At 38.4% G+C, this 22,869-nt stretch overlaps 1 protein-coding gene across 1 annotated transcript in view; it reads right to left on the reverse strand.

Moving 5' to 3' along the window:
- Positions 1–22,869, reverse strand: part of LOC134754462 (triple functional domain protein) — a 364,706-nt gene that overhangs the window by 330,651 nt on the left and 11,186 nt on the right. The window contains exons 3-12 of the mRNA XM_063690796.1: positions 22,042–22,234; positions 21,837–21,950; positions 21,393–21,573; positions 20,273–20,603; positions 19,880–20,031; positions 17,994–18,217; positions 17,576–17,656; positions 16,889–17,209; positions 16,478–16,669; positions 15,572–15,741 (exon numbers count right to left, since the gene is read on the reverse strand). Of these exons, the coding sequence (XP_063546866.1) occupies positions 15,572–15,741; positions 16,478–16,669; positions 16,889–17,209; positions 17,576–17,656; positions 17,994–18,217; positions 19,880–20,031; positions 20,273–20,603; positions 21,393–21,573; positions 21,837–21,950; positions 22,042–22,234 (1,959 nt within the window). The remainder of the gene's footprint in view (positions 1–15,571; positions 15,742–16,477; positions 16,670–16,888; positions 17,210–17,575; positions 17,657–17,993; positions 18,218–19,879; positions 20,032–20,272; positions 20,604–21,392; positions 21,574–21,836; positions 21,951–22,041; positions 22,235–22,869) is intronic.

Raw genomic sequence — 22,869 nt, forward strand, 5'->3', positions numbered from 1 at the left:
TACGACCGTCGGATTCATTAGGCGCTAGTAGTAGAAATATGATTTAATATTCGGCGTCCTCTCAAGGAGGCTGCATTGATTTTTCTTTAATAAAACAAGTGTAAGCAGGTTGTGAAGGGCAAGACGAATCTACCGATACGCCATTTTAAACAATCCGTCCAGTATCCTGAGCTACAGGGTGTACCGATTATCAATTTATCAGTATTTAAACCCATAACCCTACTTTCTGCTTAAGAGGCCGGTGTCGATTTTAGTCGCAAAAATGTAAAATTGATAGATTTAGTCGGTGAAATTGTACACCTTATGTTACCTCATTGAAATAACAAGTACTGGTTTCTATTAGTCTTCTTATCTTACCTTTTATTAGTTCATTTTTTTTTTAAAAGACTCACTAAATTAGTAATATTTTTTTTTCTGATGGACGTTTAGGTAAACGCGCGTTAAGCACTGATTTTGTCGCTCTTATTTGTATGTTTCGTGATGTTTGGATGGCTACAAATGGTAATTTTGTATTACACACATCCTGTACTCCACCTTTTACAGACTACATTTTTATTATTATGAGTAAGTAGTGTAAATGAAAGTTAGACGAAATCAATTTTCTCCACAAATTACTTCAAAACAAGTGACAACTTCTCAGAAAATCGACTTAATTTCAACGTAATTTTGATACTTAAACAATCTACAACATTTGCTCAAACTGCTCTTATACTTACATCAATTTGTATAATAACCACCACAATTTTTTGATGAATTTTAAAAAACTGCCCCATCTCTCACGCTCACGACCTCATTATTAAAAGGCAAGATGAGAAGACGAGCTAATCGAAACCAATACTTGTTATTTAGATATTACGTAACATAACGTGTATAATTTCAACGACTAAATTTATCAATTTTACATTTTTGCTCCAAAATCGACACCGGCCTCTTAAGTCGCAGTCGAGTAAAATGTTGATATTGGGGTATAAAGTGTACAAATGTATAGACAATAGTGGAATTCATATTCCTCCAAGTTTCCTATTAAGAGAATATCCCCTGAAAGGGTATAAGCGCAAAATCTGGATTCAGCAATTATTTTCTATAACAAGATGTATTTTTCCGCAAAGATATCTAGGCCTTTTTTCTGTAGAATTTAATAAGCTTTGTTACACCATATTTTCACAGAGAACGTAGATTTATAGTGAAACGCAATTTTTTTCAGGATGGTACACATTTTCCAAGATGGCTGCGATTCCTCGAGGTCCCCAAATGTCAAATAGTGTGGACATGAAAAAGATACCTTTAATTAACATACATACCAAATTTCAGAACTTTGGAAGATATTTCGAGGTTAGTCCTAATCCGATTGTGCTATTACGAATCATTCCGGGCGTGGGCAGCCAACGTGAAAAAACGTTCAATGGCTAGTAATGGCTTAGTGTCAAAATTTACACATCATCGTGGTCACAATGGTTTAGTGACAAATGGTACACATCTCAAAATGCAAGTACAACAAAAGGGGTGATGGACAAAACGCTTGATTGATATCAAAAAATTAACTAGCACGTGAAAAAAATTGGTGCTTTTGTAATTCAAAAAACATTTCCTTCTCAACTTAACTAGACGGATTGCCCTTCGGGCATCTGAAGCTACCTAGCAGACCTAACCTACAACCTACGCTTTTTTCCCCAGTGTAATGTTTTCACGGATATCACACTAAATCAATAGGTAGGTAGGTTAGGTTTGTTAGGTAGCTTCAGATGCCCGAAGGGCAAACCGCCCAAAAATAGGAGCCCCGCGAAGGGGGGCTCCGTCTAGTTAAGTTGAGAATTCAACATTTTTAGAATTCAACATTTTCTCATGTACTTGTTTTCCTTTGTGCATTAAGAGCCCTTATTCCCTGAAGCGTTCATCGATTTCACGAAATAACACTCAATAGATGGCGTTGACGCGCGGTACGCGAGCGCCGGCAACTATAACGCGCTTTGAACGCAGAGAAGAATAATCTTGATCGTTGTCGATTTCAATAGCAAGTAACATTATTTTTATTGTTATAGCCACTCTTTTATTTTATTTTATATGCATGGTATTTAGTAGTAATTTCAGTTGATTATGTTAAGAAAATATACATACTTGTACCCAGAGATGACCAGAGTGCCTAGCCAAGATGCCAACCGTTTAGGTACTTATAGTTTACATTAAAACCAAATCTGCAGCTGGCCTCTGAAATGGGTAATAGAAACGCGATCCGTATGTCTTTCACTTTCCAAATGACCAGGGTGCCTAGCCAAGATGCCAACCGTTTACGCTCCGTAGCAAACGAAACGTAACTGTCTCTGTCGCACTAATATTGAAGAGTGATAGAGAGAGATTACGCTATTGCTCGCTTCGGAACGAACGACTGGAATCTTGGCTAGGCACTAGAGTTTAGTACCTACAGTTTACGTTAAAACCACTTAAAACCAAATCTGTAGCTGGCCACTGAAATGGGTAATAGAAACGCGTTCCGTATGTGTTTTGCTTTCCAGATAATCAGAGTACCTAGCCAATATGCCAGTCGTTCGTTCCGCAGCGAACGATAGGGTAATCTCTCTCTATCACTCTTCCATATTAGTGCGACAGAGACGGTTGCGTTTCGTTCGCTACGGAGCGTAAACGGTTAGCATCTTGGCTAGGCACCCTGGTCATCTGCAAAGCGAAACACATACGGAACGCGTTTCTATTACCCATTACAGTGGCCAGCTATAGATTTTGTTTTAATGTAAACTATAGGTACCTAAACCTGGGTGCCTAGCCAAGATGCCAGTCGTTCGTTCCGTTGCGAATGACAGGGTAATCTCTCTCTATCACTCTTACATATTAATGCGACAGAGACAGTTGCGTTTTGTTCGCTATGGAGCGTAAACGTTGGCATCTTGGCTGGACACCCTGGCCATCCGGAAAGGGAAAGACATACGGAACGCGTTTCTACTACCCATTCAGAGGCCAGCTACAGATTTGGTTTTAATGTAGACTATAGGTACCTAAACGGTTGGCATTTTGGCTAGGCACCCTGGTCATCTGGAAAGCGAAAGACATAAGGAACGCGTTTCTACTACCTATTTTAGAGGGCAGCTACAGATTTGGTTTTTAATGTAAATTATATTATAGATACCTAAACGGTTGGCATCTTGGCTAGGCACCTTGGTCATCTGGAAAGGGAAAGACATAAGGAACTCGTTTCTACTACCCATCCAGAGGCCAGCTACAGATTTGGTTTTAATGTAAACTATAGGTACCTAAACGGTTGGCATCTTGGCTAGGCACCCTGGTCATCTAGAAAGCGAAAGACACAAGGAACGCGTTTCTCCGACCCATTTTAGAGGCCAGCTACAGATTTGGTTTTAATGTAAATTATATTCTAGGTACCTAAACGGTTGGCATCTTGGGTAGGCACCTTGGTCATCTGGAAAGGGAAAGACATACGGAACCCGTTTCTACTACCCATTCAGAGGCCAGCTACAGATTTAGTTTTAATGTAAACTATAGGTACCTTAATGGTTGGCATCTTGGCTAGGCACCCTGGTCATCTAGAAAGCGAAAGACATAAGGAACGCGTTTCTACTACCTATTTTAGAGGGCAGCTACAGATTTGGTTTTAATGTAGACTATAGGTACCTAAACGGTTGGCATCTTGGCTAGGCACCCTGGTCATCTAGAAAGCGAAAGACACAAGGAACGCGTTTCTCCGACCCATTTTAGAGGCCAGCTACAGATTTGGTTTTAATGTAAATTATATTCTAGGTACCTAAACGGTTGGCATCTTGGGTAGGCACCTTGGTCATCTGGAAAGGGAAAGACATACGGAACCCGTTTCTACTACCCATTCAGAGGCCAGCTACAGATTTAGTTTTAATGTAAACTATAGGTACCTTAATGGTTGGCATCTTGGCTAGGCACCCTGGTCATCTAGAAAGCGAAATACACAAGGAACGCGTTTCTATGACCCATTTTAGAGGCCAGCTACAGATTTGGTTTTAATGTTAATTATATTCTAGGTACCTAAACGGTTGGCATCTTGGGTAGGCACCTTGGTCATCTGGAAAGGGAAAGACATACGGAACGCGTTTCTACTACCCATTCAGAGGCCAGCTACAGATTTGGTTTTAATGTAGACTATAGGTACCTAAACGGTTGGCATTTTGGCTAGGCACCCTGGTCATCTGGAAAGCGAAAGACATAAGGAACGCGTTTCTACTACCTATTTTAGAGGGCAGCTACAGATTTGGTTTTTAATGTAAATTATATTATAGATACCTAAACGGTTGGCATCTTGGCTAGGCACCTTGGTCATCTGGAAAGGGAAAGACATAAGGAACTCGTTTCTACTACCCATCCAGAGGCCAGCTACAGATTTGGTTTTAATGTAAACTATAGGTACCTAAACGGTTGGCATCTTGGCTAGGCACCCTGGTCATCTAGAAAGCGAAAGACACAAGGAACGCGTTTCTCCGACCCATTTTAGAGGCCAGCTACAGATTTGGTTTTAATGTAAATTATATTCTAGGTACCTAAACGGTTGGCATCTTGGGTAGGCACCTTGGTCATCTGGAAAGGGAAAGACATACGGAACCCGTTTCTACTACCCATTCAGAGGCCAGCTACAGATTTAGTTTTAATGTAAACTATAGGTACCTTAATGGTTGGCATCTTGGCTAGGCACCCTGGTCATCTAGAAAGCGAAATACACAAGGAACGCGTTTCTATGACCCATTTTAGAGGCCAGCTACAGATTTGGTTTTAATGTTAATTATATTCTAGGTACCTAAACGGTTGGCATCTTGGCTAGGCACCTTGGTCATCTGGAAAGGGAAAGACATACGGAACCCCTTTTCTACTACCCATTCAGAGGCCAGCTACAGATTTGGTTTTAATGTAAACTATAGGTACCTAAACGGTTGTCATCTTGGCTAGGCACCCTGAACAGACCCGATCACCTAGGCGAAAAAATTTAATATTTGTGCTATAAAATGTACCTATGAACACATTGATCACCTAAGGATCAAGATTTTCTAATCGCAGTATACACCACTTCTCGGAACTAGCTCGCTGGTTACGAACGAAACAAACGCCTGACGATCGAGCACAGGTCCGTTCCCTAAGTGCTCTCGGCGGAGACTGAGCGCGCAGTGTCGGTGCAGCGTGATTTATACGTCTTTTAAAAATATTTAAATTTACGGGAAAATAGGTCCTATAGTTATGTTTTTTTTTTATGGGTTCACATAAAGTTAGAGTTTGCTATAGTATTATTTTGAGGGCAAAATATAAGTACAATTTGCGATAAAAAAATATGCGACCCTGTTTTCACCGAAAAAAATAAGAAAACTCGGAAGGTATTTTATCAATATTTTTAAATGAATCTTTGATTTTCAATCATTTTAGCCCCTCGTACAAGATATGGTGAATTGAATTGTAATCATTCATGTACCAAATGATTCTTGTTTACTGCAAAATTGGCAACCGAAACGACACTTCTCACTGCAAATTTTGAAAAATACTCCCAAGAAAACTCATTTATTTTAGGTTTAAAAAGAGAAAATGAAAACTTTAACTATTTCAGCCGCTAGTTTAGGAAATGATTATTTAAGAACGTTAACAGTTTTTGAATAAATACTAATAGTTACGTCGTAATGTTGAATGAAAAAGGAAGCATTTTGCAAAATACGCTCGTTTGTAGGAATAAGGCCTCTATTGGACCCGAACACATTTTAACTGCCGTCCATTTTAACCATTGCACATTTTGCCACATAGACATCCGGTCCGTATTGACATTTTGACCTCTGCATTTCCAGCCATTGAACGTTTTTTCACGTTGACTGCCCACTCCCGGAATGTTACGAATTATAGATAGTTTGAAATATCAACCATTTGAGAGAAAAAAATATGAGTTTGAATGATTGAGACCAATTATTATTTATTAACTGCTAATTTTTTAACAATATCTAAAGGTTAGAGGTACATACATGTGATACATGTACATACATAATGTGAATTAATTATTAGTTTTTCGGAATGAAGTCTTTAATAGAACGTACCTCTGCAATCTGATAACTGAATTATCGAGTGTTTGACGCCTATGAGTTGGAATTAACGCGTCGTTTTGTTCCATAGCGATGATTTTTTTTGTTCGAATTACCAAGTGCTTAAAAATGTATAGACTTTTTTTCGAAATAAGGCCTGCTCCATATCCGTAACGGATTTGACAAATTCAAAACCCAATTAATGGTACTGAAGCCCGCTGAATCAAAATTAGTTTTTCGATAATTTATTGAAAATTAGTTTAAAAATTATTATTGATTAGTAAATTCATTATTGTCCATTTCTCCCCGCTCCTATCGTAAGTTTTGTTGTATGCCCTCCATATTACATTCGACAGCGGCGTCCTATGACCACGAATGTAGATTTAATAAACCGGATGGAGTACACGAGCCAAAAAGTGTGTCCACATGAGAAGTCAAAGTGGGCAGTTGCATCTCTTTCTAATTAGGGTGACCAAAAGTCATATGTATGTGGGATATTTAGGATAAGTTTGAATGTATTCAAAAAGGAATTCACGTATTCAGAAAGGGCCTTTTCCTTCCCTGCTAGGAGCTAATTTATCTTAAAAATATAAGATTGGAGCTAGGAATGTTGTAATTCTTGTTCTTTATAAAAATAAACAGTTAATTTTTTTTTTTATAGGAACCAAGTACCTAATTAAAAAGCTATTACTCCCTAGGGAGTTATATTAATGAAAATCACAGGGTTTTTTTTTCAAAATCCCGCGGGAACAAAATAGATCTTTGTCCTTTAGTACACCTGCATGAAATAAAATATTTTTCGACCAAGTGGGATTAAAAATAACGAAATGTCATGATAAATTAGGTGTAATAAGTTAAATATAAGATTTTATTATGTGTGTTACGTGATAATTATAATGCAAATATGTGTGTGTAAGTATAATACCTTTAGACGCTAAGCAAGTCTAATGCTGATGTCGTTTCTATTGTATTGCGTATATGTTCGAGATGCTATCTCTCAAAAACAGGCATCGTAAAAAATCTGCTTATCACTTATAAGTATAATATACTCTCATATGTATTCATTTGTTTTTGGCAGCAAATAGTAATGGCGGATGATTGAGGAAAAACGTCTCATTTTTACCCATTGGGTACGGACGGAACCCTAAAAATTAACCCTAAAATTTGAATTTCGCGCCTTTTTCTACTGACAAGATTTACTTGACCAACTATATTATAAATATAATTGGTCAAACCAAATTGGCAGTAAATAAGAACAAAAAAAAAACTATGTTCATCCTTTTCTTTTGGGTACAAGTGTAAGATAAAGAGTGTATGATTCTCTCTGTCTATGTTTGAAATAAGACAGTCCTTTGACAAACTATAAATGACAGCCGTTGGCGTCCACAACCCAAAAATGGTCACGTTTTTTTATTTGTAGTCTGCCTCTTTCGCACTCATGGTATGTTCATATACGTGATGGCTTCTCTTTCGCACACTTGAGCTATTCTTTAAGCGTCATCGTAGTAGATTGCAACATTTTTCTTTTTCAAATATGCCGCCTTTATGTACTGACGGAAATATGTGTCCAACCTATATGGAATCGATTATATATAGTTTGAACCAACATTTCAGTAATTAAATATTATGTATAAATGTGTCTGTAATATTTAAGGACTTTGGATTTAAATTTTGGCAATGATATAGGTAGCTCTCATTACGTCAACCAAATAATTAAACATGCCGAAATAAAGATATACTTATTTAGGTAAACTTATTTTTACATTAAGTAGGTAATAAGAATTCTGTAAGACCGATTCACATCGTGCCGACATCATAGTCACCCTAATGAGTTTGACAATGTTGTCTTGTATTTTTATCGTAAACTTGAATAGTTGAGGCTTATCTGTGATAAGATATACCAATCAGCAAAACTTTCACTCCTGCAACCTTTCACACAACATCTTATACCCATTTTATACTTTATTTCGCAAATAAATCTTGTGCGCCGCCATTCATGTATTTTGAAATTTTTTTCATCAAGTTGGGGATACCAATTAATATTCAAAGTTACTACAATGTCTACCATATTAAAATTAATGTAATTTTTGTTGTGCACATGCTTGGTTAAATCAGTTAATAATATTGACATTATAACTATTTACAAATTACGTAAAAGATATCAGAACCGTACTCTGAATATAGCACTTAAATAATATAAGAAGGTATTTAATTTTAGTAGTTATTGATATAAATACTACCAAAATGGTATCTTTTTAACATTAGCAACATGTGCGAGTGGGACACCGTGACCCACTTTTGCTATCTCATGTGGACCGTTTTCTCTAGTCTGGTACGAACACCTTTCTGGCTCGGTGATAAGGTTCAATTTAGTATGGCAAAAAAAGTGACAGCTCGCTCCAGTTTAGGGTACAGCTTCTAGTGGAGTCAATATAAAGTTTAAGTTACATTAAATGCACACTCAATTTTTTCTACATGGGTGAATTATATATCATATTGAATACCCGTCTGTAAAGTAACAACTTGATATCAGTTCCCGTTTTTGAGAAATAAAACTTTTTTTTTAAATCTTTTATACTACTTAAACAATAATTCCCACATAAGATATTTTTCGTAGAATGGGTTATGAAGCTTATACGACTACACGGTCAGAATATCTCTCGACAATAATGTAAATTATAGATTTATTGAAACAAATTATTATTTTGTAAGTTTTTCATGACCGAGGAACTCCCACACCAAGAGAAAAGTTTACTATGGTGGTTATGAAGTAGTTGTATCGATCATGTTTAAAAATCTCCCGAGTCACTACTATATTTGTAGATTAGCAGCAAGATTTTGGAAACAAACAGCAAATAATGTTCTGCATTAATGGACATTTCTAGTTTTTTGCCAGTAACTGCACAAGTTATGGAAGAATAACATTCATTTTTCTCTCGATAATTAAATCAATTTCCAGCATAAAAAATTAAAAAAGTATGCGGTATTTCCAGGCATTCACAGAGGCCAATTCGAACTTTATTTAAGATGTCAATAATATATCATTTTGTTATTATTCGCCCGACCGCCTCGCTCGCACAAAAACATATTTTAACTAGTACGAGCGAAACGCACACGCAAATTAAAAAAATGACATCTTTAATAACAAAGTTCGAATTAGCCTCAAGGTATATTAGAAAAGTATACCTTATGGCTTATGACATTGCGTTAAGGTTCAATAGTTCAATGCATTAAGTGTCTGTCTTTATATGAAAAACGATAGCTGTCAAATTTTTATATCTATTCACAAAACGTTTAGAATACTGGATGCTGTGTCAGATATAAATAGACCCTTGAAGTCTTACAACTATCTATTATGCTTGATCTGAATCTTACTGGTTAGTAAGGACCGTCCACTTATTTATACTTCGAATAGCCGCCCGGACAAATTATAAAGCTAATCTCGAAATTTAAATTTTGACAATTCACGAGAAGAGTAACGTAACGTCAAACGATATGTTTGTCCCTTTTCAACGATCCTGTCATCCGATGCTTTTAGTAGCGGGAGCTGTGAGAGTGAAAAGACGCAAATGTCAGCAATTCGTACCGCTTGGTATTTGTCAGCGAGCGCATCGCGACATGAAACGAGTATGAACCTGGCCCTCGATTAAGTATAATTGTAAGGAAACTTGGGATCAAGTTATATTAGTCTAAGGTCTAACAGTTGAGAATAAGACGTGCTCTGAATATACAGTGTGGAAATTTTTTATGGGCCCTGAAGGGAAAGTGCCTTAAAACCTTAAGTTAGCTCATTTTATTTTTAAAAAGAAACAAAACCAGGGGGGTGTCACTGCGCAGTTTAGGTATATTTGGCCGGCGCACCGCCCGGGACGGTGTATGGCAGTGGGCTGCCGCTCGGCTCGCACGATAGTCGTGTCACGTGGCGCTCGCGCAAAATTGTAAATACGCAATGGCTTCGAAACCTAAATCGCGATCTAATCTGTTTACGGATGTCTGAATAAACGGAAGAACAAGGAAGCAGAAAAAACTTTTTTTTTTAATTCCTGACTATATTGACCGACATATTTTCAAAGGAATAAGTACTTTTAGGGATCCCTTATAGGTATAAGTCCGCCTTTGTACATTGTATATATTTTTGTTCTTTTATTGTGTTTGTAATCTGTCTTATGTACAATAAAGTGTTTACATACATACATTCTGTGGCATACCTACTTCCGTGAGAATCAGACATACTATTTCCGGCTAAAAATTTTATGTTTACAGAATCAACGTTTGTAATTCCTACATATTTATCTTAAGAATAATAAATCAGTAGGTATAGGTACAAAAACTTGTCAAGTGACAACCCCGTGCCGACACTCGCAGCTCGGTCATAAAACTGCGGCGCGCAAAGAAGATTCACGGTTCGTGCGCGGTTATAAGTTTCAATTTTGCTTGCAGGCGGCGAGTGTAGGTATAATTTTATACCTAAATCTGGCTTTTGTGAAGGAGTGAATTTTCTGTACGGTAGTACTATTAGTTATTCTGTGACAAAACTGCATTCAAAGGTTTTTTGAAATTCGCTTGTCTCGCCTGGGAATCGAACCGACTAACAATTCCAAACAATAAACACTCCCTATTTTATTCTACTAGTCGATACAGTTAATGTTAATGATAACATTTCTTCAAGAAACATTAGGTCTTACACTCGTCTGTCGTACAAAATTTCCATAAAATCGAATATTTAGTACTCAAGAATATTTTTAGACAAGCAAAATAAAAAAAAATAAAAAAACTTTGAATGCAGTTTAGTTTCTTTTTAAAAATATAAGAATGTCTCCTTTAAGTAAAATGAGCTAACTTAAGGTTTTCAGAGAATTTCCCTTCAAGGCCCATTAATTTGATTATTAAATTATAGTGGTAAGTAAGCGCATTGAGTATGCACTTTTGTCTGAGGCGATGCCGCTTGGCACGATTGATTTGGACCGCGAGCCAGGCGCAAATTTCGTCAGTCATCGCCTCCCGGGCGAAAACTCGTATAGCGGTTAACGGCTATGTATGATGAACCCTCGTGAACGTCAGCTGCCGCTCCGTTGGTGAGTTGAGAAATGGCAGCTTCCGAAACGCGTAACACGGTCTTTCCACCGCGATACAACCGGCTGACAATTTGTTTTATTAACAATAGCATCTAAACTATCATCTGACAAAGTATCAAACGGGAGGAGATGACGCCGATGCCTAAAAATAATTTTCTTTTTTACATGTTCATGTGACCAGCTGACGGTCTTTCCACAGCGATACAATCGGCTGACGATTTTGTTTATTCACAATAGCATCTAAACTATCATCTGACAAAGTATCAAGCGGGAGGCGACGACAAAAATTTTTTTATAGACTTTATTTGCTGCCATTCCTCAACCCACCAACGGAGCGGCAGCTGACGTTCACGAGGGTTCATCATACATAGCCGTTAACCACTATACGAGTTTTCGCCCGGGAGGCGATTGGTCATGGAAATCTGTTCGTGGCCCGCGGTCTAATTGTTCCTTAGGGCAAACAAAACTGATTCAGCCCGGTAGCCACGAGATCGTAACGCCCCCCAAAAGGGGGGTGAAAGGGTCGGCTCCCCAAGTCCAATCTATGCTATAGTTCTTCCTGTTCTTAGCAACTTATATAATCATTTTCGTATAATTTAGGAACGAGGAATTCATTTTTGAAATAATTATTAGACCTTTCCATACAAAAAAAATGAGTTGTTTACAAAAAAATTAAATGTTATGTAATTTTTTGTGACAATTTTCCCTGTTACAATTACAGTGTGGCGATTTGCACTAAATAAAAAAATGGACAATGTAGCCCATTTATTGTTTATTCTGGAAAATATCACTTTAAAGGAATAGCTGCCGACACGCCTGTCAAAAAAAAGGCGTTTTTTCTTACTAAGCGGCGTTTTAAGTTTCCAAAGTTTTTATTCCTTACTTGTTGTTTTTATTCCTCACTTGTTGTTTTTATTATTTTTTCGCAACTGTGTTAAAAAACGTCGTTCGATACATATACAATGTCATTCTTCACTGGTCCCGAGTCTTGCCAAGATACCTATCTCGGTACTCGTGAAGTAATGACATACTTTCCGCACTAGCATCGAAATGTACTATTTATTTCTTTTGGGCACCAAGAAGTATGTTGGTAGTAAACCTTTTAGTGCGAGTAAAATAGTATGTAATAATGATTTAATATAATTTTGTTAATTTACTAAAGTTTCATTATTGCGTCATTTCATCTCATAACCCTACTACCCATTGAATTGAATGACCTTTTTCACGTTTTCTGCAGCAATGCAGTCGACTGCAGCAATATTGAAGCGCAACATTGCTGTCGACTGCTACGGCAGTAGCCGTAAATGTCAAAATCAAATTTCCTGTCTGGATTTTGACGTTCATTTAAAATAAATAATCAAAGGGGATCATCGATTTTGGGCCCGGAGGACAAACCATCGCGTATATTATGGTACACTACACAGACGGTTACAGTAATTATAAACGCATTTGATTACGGAAAAGATATAATATTAGGTGTAAATGAAACGGGAATGTATTATACAATAAAATAAATTATATCTATTATTCATTTCCGTAAATCACACCATCATCTTTATTAGCATAGCATAGCTTAACGCTCAATTTCGCACAAACCGTGTGGTTTTCACTAAGGAGTTTAAAATTCTCTTTGCACTAAACTTTACGGTTGGTAGAAAAGTGTATTCTAATTTGGCACTAACTGCCACTGTCTGTCATTGCTATGTCATAGCCTCATAGCAGACATACGTGAGATATATGCCGCAATGTATGCATTGCGCGTTTATCGGAGCTTTGCCTGAGGTGTGTTAAGTAAGCGCGCAATCAAAATTAAACATGCGTAAACAATCGTTACGCGTACCGATGAAACTGGGTAAGTTAGTCATGGGAGAATTAACGGTCGACCGCATCGCGAACTCTCGGCAGTTCAAGCGGACCGATCGTCTACCGCGAACATTGAAGTGAGACGGAGATATGGAAGTCGATCAAACGTTCTCTACAGTGAATCAGTACCCGTCAGTTAGTGTCTGCGTGGGTAATTTAAATAGCTTGGACGTCGTAATAATTATGGTTGTATTCCATACAATATTACATATAGGTGAGATTTTTTTTGTTATTACACTAACATGAGTAAGAGATTTATGAAGGTGAAACAAAAGTCGAGTGTCCATTTTCTATAAGCAACAAAAAAAAATTCGAAACAAAAATGGTTAATAGTAATTAAACGGATTCATTTACGTTAGAGATTTTTTTTGTAGAATATAGTAAATATAAAGAGCTTAATTAACATGTAATTTTTATGTACACATTAGTTGTTATTTTTATTTAAAAAAAATTAATAAAGAAAGTTATTGGGGGCAGGTTTCTGTGTCAAGGTGGAAGAAAATATAAATACTTAATGAGTATATGCTTGAGAACAGCATATTAGAAAATCTCTAGTGTGGGGATTAATGTTTTGGTTTATTTTTCTATTTTAGTAATAATTTGGATTTATAAAAAAAAATTGACTTATTTTGTGGAGATTTTTTTCAAAATATATTATTTGTAACATAGGTAATCACATCTCAAAAAATCTCTAATGTGAGAATTAATGTAGATTTCACATACATTTTGAACTGTGCTGACCGGCCTATTCATGCTTATGACACATTCTTGGTTTAAGTTATTTATTTATTTATTTATTTAAGAAACAAACAGTCTTCTATAGTTATACATAACACTGGAAATTTTCTTAAAGCTAGACTTACAGTTTCCTTAATGAAAATATTTTAACATCATGTTTAATAAAGTTTCTACAGAGTAAAACAGAGCTATTTGTGCAAACAAGAACAAAAACAATAACAACAATAATGAAAAAAAAAAAAGATGCAAGAGTACCAGGGTGTTAACAATTAAATTGTATATAAACTGAATACTAAAAAGGTTTTACTATTCTTATTACTTATTAACGTTCAATACTGAGATTTTTTCCTAATAGCGCCAAACTAATGATCTGGGTTATTACACTGCATGGATAGTGTTTTAAATCTATTAAGTTTCTCGCAGAAAATATCGAGATTCAGAAATTTTTCGTTGTACAACCTGCATGCCCTTCTAACAAAACTATTTTTCGCGTAAGCAGTCCGACTACGGGGGATGTAAAAGAGGGGTTTTTTCCTGCAAGCGCGTTCACAACGTCGAGGAACTCTGAAGGATAGTGAATGTAATAAAAACGGAGAATCAATAATATTGTTAATAATTTTATAAAGGGTTAAGATATCGGTACGTTCTCGGCGATAACTAAGGGATGTTATATTGTGTGCTCTCATTGCGGTGACGTAATCTGATTTTTTTTTTTCTAATCCTGTATTCTATTGTCTTAGCAAACTTTTTTTGAACTCTCTCTATCCTATCACTATGTATTTTATACTGTGGTATAAGTTATATGAAGAACTATCTTTTTTTTTTGTTGCATATCGTTCTTGTTGTTTTTGTTTTAACCAAAGTATTCCTTGAATAGTCAAGCCCCATACCATACCGTTCAACAGGTCAATACTGTGCGACTTTGTTGAATCAAGTCTTTGGGCCCGATTTAGAGGGCATTGGCTTAAGCAAGCTGATGGCCTCATAACCATCGTGGATTATCTCCACTATTTTCAAAATAATATAGGAACATCTTATTATTAAACAAAATCTGCGAACCGTTTCTTTTAGTCATTGTTGATCTAGATTTATCTATCTAAAAGTACTTCATGCCAGGTAACTGATACCACATCGACTAAATCCCTGCGGGCTTAGCACGGTAGCATTTTTATCGCCTGTCACCATGCCTGTCACGTACTAACATGTAAGTGCGAAAGTGACAGGCATAGTGACAGGTGATAAAAATGCAACCATGCTGACACCGCTGGTAAACCAGATATTTGGAGACTCGTCTATTCTCATTGTTTCATGAGAATTGCAAAGAAATTGCCATTCAGTAATAGTATAATAATGTTTAGCAGGTTGTGTCGGAAATGTTTGATAGCAATTTGGCGCCGAATTATTTTCAGTATTCACTTTAATTATAATTTTTTGATTGTCTAACAAGTCGTTTAAAAAAAATTCAGTATAATAATTTCGTGATTCTGGCAATTTCAATGGTGGAGTGTATATTTAAGGAACAACGCGCCTGTCGAATTTGAACAGCAGATATAAAATGTTACGCATACTAAGTCGCAGGAAGCAGCTATTCACATTTAAATATAACATTAGCCCCCTGAATCCCACATAATTGAAATCTTCAAGGTCCATTTTTGGCTGGAACTCCAGAGGTTAATTGATTGTTACCTGAGATCCTGTAGCAACGCCTCGCCCTGTTCGATGGTGGCGGCGCGGTGCTGCGTGCATGGCTCAAGCGCGCGCCGCGCCGCATCAGGGCTGGCATCCGCCGCGCACATGCCGCAGCTACTGCGGACCGTCTCCAGCTATTGTAAGAGCTGCATTAACAAATGTTACCTGAGATCCTGCAGCAAGGCCTCGCCCTGCGCGATGGTGGCGGCGCAGGCGTCTAAGCTGGCGGCGCGGTGCTGCGCGCACTGATCGAGCGCTCGCCGCGCCGCCTCAGGGCTATCGTCTGCCGTGCACATGCCGCCCCCGCTTCGGACCGTCTCCAGCCATTGGACGAGCTGTAATAACAAATAAGCGTTTAACATAAATATAAAACAACGTACCGTCAGTGCCGGATTAAGTCAGTTGTATGCCTTAAGCTTTTTTACACCATGGTACCCCCTCTCTCCGGGGCCATCGGCGGGCTCTCAGTGCCGGTGTCAGTTTGGTGCTCATTTATTTATTCATTTGTTATCCGGTTACATTTATATTTGGAACACTTAGCGCCACTTGCGACATCCCACTAACCCCGGGTTAACCGGTTAAACCGTTAACCCAGTGTCAAATTGTACTGGTAACCATGGTAACTCCAGGTTTATCCGGTTAACCCCGGGTTAGTGGAATGGTGCAAGTGGCCCTTATAGTGTTTTTAAAACTGGAAGGGTAGGGGCTAACTCGTTAAATCTGGAGTTAAAAATTACCTTAGGGCCACTTCAGGATTCACTAACCCGGGTTAGTGAATGCTGAAGTGGCCCTGAGGTAATTTTTACAACTACTGTGATGCAGTGATGCAGTATCAGACCGCCGAATTCCAAAAAGACACATGACTGGAATGACATGTGCGCAGCTTACGCCACGGCGTCAGCTGGAGACTAAAGGCCTTTTTCGTCTGACCTCCAGCCCCCAGCTCACGCGCCACACACAGAGCGTGCTGTGTGTGTGTGTGTGTGTGCACACCCAGGCGCAAAATTGTATAGCCACTATATGAATGAATTCGTTCCGAATGGGTCCATGCACTTGCATGACTGTACATGCCTCCTTCTCGTGGGTGTAGAGCAGCACGGCGAGGTCGAGCCGGCGGCGGCGGCGGTCGACGCGCGCCGCGAACGCGGCCACGTGCGCTTCCAGCTCGCGCGCCACGCCCAACACCTCCTCGGGGTCGCACTCGCCGGACCGCGCCAGCTCCTCGGCGGCTGCCAGAAGCTTGTCCGCGTTCGTGTAAGTGTTCTGCATGTACAGATTTCATGTTAATACAGCTTTAGTTTGTGTCCTCACAGCACACCTAATCCTGTGTCCTAATGAATAAATCACTTTTGATGTTCAAATATAAGTGACCGATTGAAGATTGATAAAGTACGTTAGTGCACACAAAGATTGGTCAACTGAGTTTATCATGTGCGATGTTTTAATGGTATTACTTGCGTTAATAATAAAATGATTACTTACTTGTGCAACATTTTCGAAATGTTCGTGAGATTTTTGATATACTCTAGCTTTGTGGAGATTCCTTCCAATACCCGTGTTCTTCTGTAAGAATACTTCGCCATGGTTCGCTAGCCAATCTAATACTTGTCGGCAGTCTTCCTTGTATAGCAAGAGAGCCAATCTCTGGTGGAGCTTGAGCCTGGCCTGGTGGTATCTGGCTTCGAGGGCTCTGTGGTGGCCCAGGATTTGGTGTATGACTGCCAGGACGTGGTTGGCGCCGGAACTGTAGTCTGCGGCCGGGTCGCCGCTACTACTTCCCGCAGTGCTGACAGTACCGTCGCTCTGTGTGTTTAACACAACTTAATTTAATACCAAATAAAATAGAAAATGCAAATAATTTATTAAAAAAAGTTTTGTACAGTGGTTGCTCTTAACGACTAAGAATTGTTATTAGTGAAAAGTAGTTTACAAATGCCTGAACTAGGATTTCCTGTGCTTCACAGTGTAATTCAATTATTTATTTAGAATTATTTTGATCCATATAATGTTAGTAAGTACAACAAAACTTAAAATTAATTAAGGTTAGTGACATACAATTACAATTTAAAAAACACACATAAAGACTAATTACTAGAATACATAGTTAATGCATAAAGGGCAAAAGAATGGATTAACATATGTAAAGCATAACAAAAAGTCTATGTTTACCATATCAGCGGGATCTGTTTGATGGCACACTTGAACTAAGTGATCCAACTGGTAAAGCAGTTTCTTGCTTGTTGAATGGACCTGTAGAAAATAAACCTTATATTTATTTGGAATTTATTGCTATCATTAATTTGCTGGCATTGCCATATATTACATCACATTAAAGTAATGAATACTTTTTGAGCTAGTCGCTGGAGCTAATCAATGTATAGTTAAATACAACAATAATATAGTCTAATGAAAACAAAGTTAGAAATAAGCCTCCAGAATATGTGCTACCGGCCTTGTGCAGTTATCGCACTAATGCGATTAGCACGCCGCCCCGGTGCGAGCGCTATGCATGCACAATATGAAGACCCCTTAACACTTTCAGTGCCAAGCGCCCCATTTCCAATTCAAAACGATAAAGAGAGATTACCTCAGTATAAGCCTGGCACATGTGCTCATACAGTTGCCTATGCCGCTGGGCGTGCTGCTCGAGCGCGCGCGGGTCGGCGCAAGGCGCGCCGCCCGCCTGCCCCGTGGCCAGCTGCAGCGCCACCGCGCACTGCGCGCCCCACCCGCCAACCGCCGACGCGTAGGCCTCCGCCTTGTGGTGGAACACCACCGACAGTGACAGCACTGCTGATCGCTCTTCCAGACCTGTACAAATATATACATAAACGTCACTGAAAAAAACATAAACGACACTGAAAAAGTCTCCCCTCAGCTTGATGTCACAATGTTGATACCACAATCGAGGTAAACTTGCTACACTATACATGCTCGTATAGAGAAACGTAACAGGCTGACGGCCACTAAAAAGATGTTACAAAATCCGTATTATTCTTAATTAGCTATTATAGTAAAGAGTTTGGAAAGTTTGTGATATAAATTTATGTCTAAGTATTACATTGAAGTAAATTAGTACTGTACGCAAAACATTTGGAAACAGTGGCATCATAAATTAGTGTGTTATGTATATGGGTACACTATCAGTGAATACCGTCTCGATCGTCTTGTTTAATAGACTCTCCTACCTCCCTAACAATGGCAACGAGGATGGGATGGTGTTATTTTAACCGACTTCAAGATTTCAAAAGGAGGAGGTTATATTAATTCGGTTGTTTTTTTTTTTTTTAATGTTTGTTATTCCATAACTCCGTCATTTCTGGACCGATTTTGAAAATACTTTTTTTGATTGTAAGTATATACATACAGATTAGTCCCGTTTTGGTCAAAACGCAGTTCTGATGATGGGATCCATGAGGAATCGAGGGAACTCCTCAAATGTTAAAGGCATACATATAGTGATTTTAGTATTTTCATCAACAAATCAAGCATTTACATATAAAAAAAGTGACATTTGATGAAGTGGAACTGCTGATAATGATCAGAACGGAACTCTTCAATGACGCATAGTTCACGTTTGGCGATTTGTCCTCTTCGTTATGATTGGTAAGCAAGTTAGGTTTTCAAGACACATTTTTGTCAAGCTCGAGTTCTGATGTCTGATGATGGGATCCATGAGGAATCGAGGGAACTCCTCAAATGTGAAAGGCATACATATAGTGATTTTTGTATTTTCATCAACAAATCCAGCATTTCCATTTAAAAAAGTGACATTTGATGAAGTGCAGCTGCTGATGAAGATCAGAAATATCAGAATGGAACTCTAACGACGCATAGTTCACGTTTGGCGATTTGTCCTCTTCGTTATGATTGGTAAGCAAGTTAGGTTTTCAAGACACATTTTTGTCAATCTCGAGTTCTGATGATGGGATCCATGAGGAAACGAGGGAACTCCTCAAATGAGAAAGGCATACATATAGTGATTTTTGTATTTTCATCAACAAATCCAGCTTTTACATAAAAAAGTGACATTTGATGAAGTGGAACTGCTGATGCTGATCAGAATGGAACTCTTCAACGACACATAGTTCACGTTTGGCGATTTATTCTCTTCGTTATGGACCCAGACAAAAACTTGGACCTGGACTTTTTTTGAACTGCGATCCTCACAGAACCGAACTGCTATCAGAAAAGTGGGTTAGGTTAGGTTAGAACTGTGACCCTTACAGAAACGAAATGCTATCAGAACATTGGGTTAGGTTAGGTTAGAACTATGACCCTTATAGAAACGAAATGCTACTAGAAACGTGGGTGGTTTTACCTCATTTTAGTTAGGCAAAAGATGCTGTCTTTTTCATTTCATTGTCTGGAGTGCACCATCAACAATAAGTAACCTTTCAACGGCATCCCCCATTGAAGTCGGTTTTTTTTTTCCTAAAAATTATGATATCAAGTAATGAATCTAGATGTTACCGGCTGAAAGTTGTTTGTAGGCGCGCTCCAGGCGGTGCGCCAGCCCCGTGATCTGGGCCTCGGCGTAATGGCGCTTGTCCGCGAGCCGCCGCGCGGCCGTCGTGACGCGCGCCACGCTCGGCCGCCCGCCGCCCGTGCAAGCCGCAGCGAATCTAAACAAATCACGATCAATATCAATCACACGCTTTTTCTACTGACTCCATTTATCTAAGGTTGTTATTCCACCTGGCCAATATCTTGGCCATGTGCATTGCGTCTCACTCTCTCACTAAGCAAAATGTGAGATGCAAATACACTTTGGACAAAAATATTGGACAGGTGGTATACCACCCAATGACATTTTTTTTACAATTACAATGTACGAGTAAAGGTGATGCGCTCGATTTTAAATACCTGGCATGTTCTTCTTGAAGTCTCTTCGCGGCCGCGCATGACCGACCGATTTCAACATACGTAGCGAGAAAAGCGGTTCTGTGATTGACGATCCATTCGAGCATCTTTTCGCAATCTTGTTCAAATAATCTCAGTTGGAAGCACTGATCGAGCTGCATTTTCTTGTGCTGCCACAGCTTGTGCGCGTGCGCGTGTGCGGAGCGCACGGCGGTGAGCTGCGCGCGCACGGCGCCGGGGGAGCCGCAGTGGAAGGCGGCCGCCTCGCCGCCGCTGCCGCTTGCCTCAGAGCACGCCGCGTCGGCTGCCTCCAGGCGTTGCAGAACTCGTTCGCCTGTTCAATTATAGAACCAACTTACAGTAAAATACAAAATTACAAGTATATTATTTTAGGCACAATTTTTTGTATAATTATGGGAATGCCTTTGGTCCGTCCAATCACACATACAATTTTGTTATGTATTAAATTCCATCTTGAAATCCACAATTAAGTGTGTTGCACTTTCACAAAGGAAAATCTAGTAATTTATTGTTTTACCGTCATTGCTACCATCATCCTCGAAAAACCACAGACAGTCAAAACACATGTTTTCGGTGCCATCACGCGACACTGCACTGATAAATACGATGTCTTACTGAAGTTATGAAATGAAATACAATGACCGACGATGGTACGCGAACTGAAAGCCAAGTTATATAAACAACCAGAGATTTATTCGCCTACTTAATCAACTCGTTTTTGAGGCAATCGACCGTTACAGCCAATTAATTACGTAGGTAGACCCTTGTTTGTAGTTCTGCTCTAGTGTTTCCAGAACACCAGATAAAAAATAAGCAAGAACATTACATTTTAATCAATGTAATGTTTAACGTTTAGCCAATCCAGTACCTATCTCGTGTATGAATGATTAATTACTGTTCACCTAGAACAGTATTCAAAACTAAATCATATGTAATACCTATTTCTATCGTAACCACACATTATGCTTCAGTGTTCAGTATTCTACTTTTGGAATCAGGCATGGCATGGCATATTCATCATGCACTCGCCTGCATGATCTTCATAAATAAATGCTGTAAAAACATAGCATTTGTCCGTCTAGTCTGTTACTGAATTACTGACCTTGTGCTTCGAGTTCGTCCACAGGAACCTTGGCCAACCGCTTATTAATGTCTGCATGTGCGTCTATGGCCCGTCGAGCGCCCGTGACGTCATCCGCAAAGTCTGCCCTAGCGACATCCTCCTGCAAGTCGTCAAGTCGGTCCAAGAGCTCGCCAGCCTGCCACATCAGCTCTTCTAATGCCTACAAATAGAGTTTAGCAAAGTTAAGCCATGTTACATACAACTAAATACAAATACCCTCCCCTCTTTAGCCTTATATGATGTTGAAAATTGGATTTTCAGATAAAGAATTTACGGTATATGCCGTATATGTTTGCATACTTTGCATTCAATATTCATTTGAGATACCGTTAATTGGCTAAGCGGGGCAGAATATCTGATGCAGATATGCATCTAAACATTTTAATCATACAACATGAAACATACGACCAAGTTTACACTTACTAATCTCAGATCTATCCACTGCGCGTGGTCGTATTGAAGCGTACCATCTAAATCAGGTGTTAATTGTGAGCTATCTACGACTTTAGGAAGTGCTTCTAAACTAATAACAGCTGCCTGTAAACATAAAAAACATACATTAAATACACACTTGAAATATTACAGTTAATAAAAAAATTATAAACACTAACAAATTCTGACACTTTACCTCAAATTTATACTTGTGAGCTCCTATGGTAGTACGTTGTTTTTGCCAAAAATTATCAGGTTTAACTACTAGTGCTTGATGGACGGATGATGAGAAGTGCTCTTGGAGAACTTTTAAAATGGGTTTGATTGCAGCCCACGCAGAACCTCTCATATCGATAAGGATCGTGAAGCCATGTGACCGCACTGCATCACTAAAAAATAAAATAGACATATAATAACTTTTTTCTTATATATTTTTTTAATACAGTTGCTCAAAAAGTGCTACTTTTCGTGGCTGTATAGCGTGCGGAAAGTTGGTTTTCGCGAACTAGTGCTTTTTACTTTTCCAATTTTTTTAAATTTTTACTTGTTCCAATTCATGACTACTTATTGATGAGTGTTAATAATAGTTTCCTTTAAACGTCGTAATCAACATAAAAACCTACTGTTAATGTAAGAATACGAAAAATATACATATTTCATATTTTATTACTTACCTCTTCATCATTATAAGTATTATAACACGTTTATTTTTTAATGTTGAAAAACCGTTCTTAATAAGTTGCCTGAATGGAACGGAACGCCTGTCAAAGAAGAGGCGTATTTTCTTACTCCAAGAATGTTTTAATTTTCCAAAGGCAACATTAGATATTGTTTTTATAAATATACGATACACAAATAATCGTAAATAACGATATTTAGGTAATAATAGTACAATGTTTTTTTTATGATTTACAATTGTTTCTCTTATAGAACATCCATTTGAAAAAAAAAACTCATTGAAGTGGGTTCAATAATAATAACAAAATCTATTCTAGTCGAATAAAAGCTAGAAGAAAAACACCTC

The sequence above is a fragment of the Cydia strobilella genome, chromosome Z (genome assembly GCF_947568885.1).
Source record: "Cydia strobilella chromosome Z, ilCydStro3.1, whole genome shotgun sequence".
In the NCBI taxonomy this organism is placed as follows: Eukaryota; Metazoa; Arthropoda; class Insecta; order Lepidoptera; family Tortricidae; genus Cydia; species Cydia strobilella.